The 1311-nt window shown below is 55.0% G+C and overlaps 1 protein-coding gene across 1 annotated transcript; it reads right to left on the bottom strand.

Annotated features, from left to right (window-relative positions):
- Positions 1-183: 183 nt before the first annotated feature.
- On the bottom strand, positions 184-855 carry Pmar_PMAR008501 (hypothetical protein; the record flags this gene model as incomplete). Its single annotated transcript, XM_002769285.1, has 1 exon — positions 184-855. One exon carries the CDS (start codon positions 853-855, stop codon positions 184-186), a length of 672 nt encoding a protein of 223 aa, XP_002769331.1.
- Positions 856-1311: the final 456 nt, after the last annotated feature.

Here is a 1311-nt window from a genome sequence, read left to right as displayed (position 1 = left end):
TCTCTTCCACTCAACTTCTCTCTTTCCGCTCGCCAAGTGAGCGAATGATCGAGAATAACGTCAGTACGCTTCTCAGAGTCACCGGCCACATGTACTCGCTGACGCAGAGAACTCGGTACCCCTTCGTCCGCAAGGCGTGCAGCTCTGCGTATCTCGCTGCGTTCACAGTGTGTCGGCGATGTCTCATCGTTTGTGACGCCAAGGCTTCAGAGTAATGATACGTGAATGAACGTAGATACGGCGGTAGCGAATACAAAGCTTCCTATACCAAGTCTTGTGGCCGTCCGAAAGAGCTTCCAAAATGACCCAGTCGTCCGGTTTCAAAGGGGGCGCCTTGGGAAATTCGAACTCATCACCATAGTCTCCCTCCGAGATTGCTGCCCGCCTCTGAGCAAAGGCTGCGACTTGTATGGGAGATATCGCAGCTAGGGCCACAACAGGTCCCACAGTCACCGCGTTCTCGATTATGTCAACTCCCGTCCAGTTTTGTCGTATGTGGTCCAGCAAGGACACTTCAAAGCCGCATCTTGGCCGATTAGTCTGTACTAGAGGGGCTGTCGCTCCCATGGCTTTTCCCACATCTGTAACGGCGAAGAGACCCAAAGCGGAGGCCACCTCCGGATCCTTCTTCGCGACCCGTCGTGCTCGGACAAGTGCTGGTTGCAGCGTTTCTGCCGTCATCGTCTCAGGCTGCCGCCCAGGAGGTTGCAGTGCAAATAGCGCAGCCGAATAGAGGAGCGAAGCTGCAGCTGATGGCTCGACTGAGTTCCAATCAGAATTCTGAGCCGCCACGTAAACCCCCAACTGATCTGCTACCGTAGGAAGAGAGAGACGAGCCAGCGCCGAGGCGAGCATTGCCAGGATTGGGGGTGGAAGCTCCGGCAGAGGATACAGCGTGCTGTTGCAAACGTGCACCCAATGCGTGTCTCGGATGCCCAGCCGAGAGTAGACGCTGATCGCGTGGATGACCACTTCAGGTGGCGGCACTCCCTCGTTCTTGGCCTTAAACTTCAACAAGCATGTCAGCAGACACTCTCGGGCCTCCCAAGTGGGAGAATCCTCGAGGACCACGCCGGCTAGATGACAGACCTGTTCGAATGTGAGGAATCTCGCCGAATCCCCACGAATGAGCCGATAGAAAATGGTGGACTCAACTTTGCCGTGCTCGTCGTAGCCAGGATTTTGGCGTAGTAGTCCTTGAAAATTTCCAGACAGGACGCTGGAGTGAAATGGCGAATCCTATATAGTATTTCGGGTAGAAGCTTGCCCGTCTCGATAACCGGTAGCTGAGCAGTGTACCGCATGAATCGA

This window comes from Perkinsus marinus (genome assembly GCF_000006405.1).
Source record: "Perkinsus marinus ATCC 50983 genomic scaffold scf_1104296966200, whole genome shotgun sequence".
NCBI classification, from domain to species: Eukaryota; Perkinsozoa; order Perkinsida; family Perkinsidae; genus Perkinsus; species Perkinsus marinus.
This window is presented reverse-complemented; position numbering and strand designations above follow the sequence as displayed.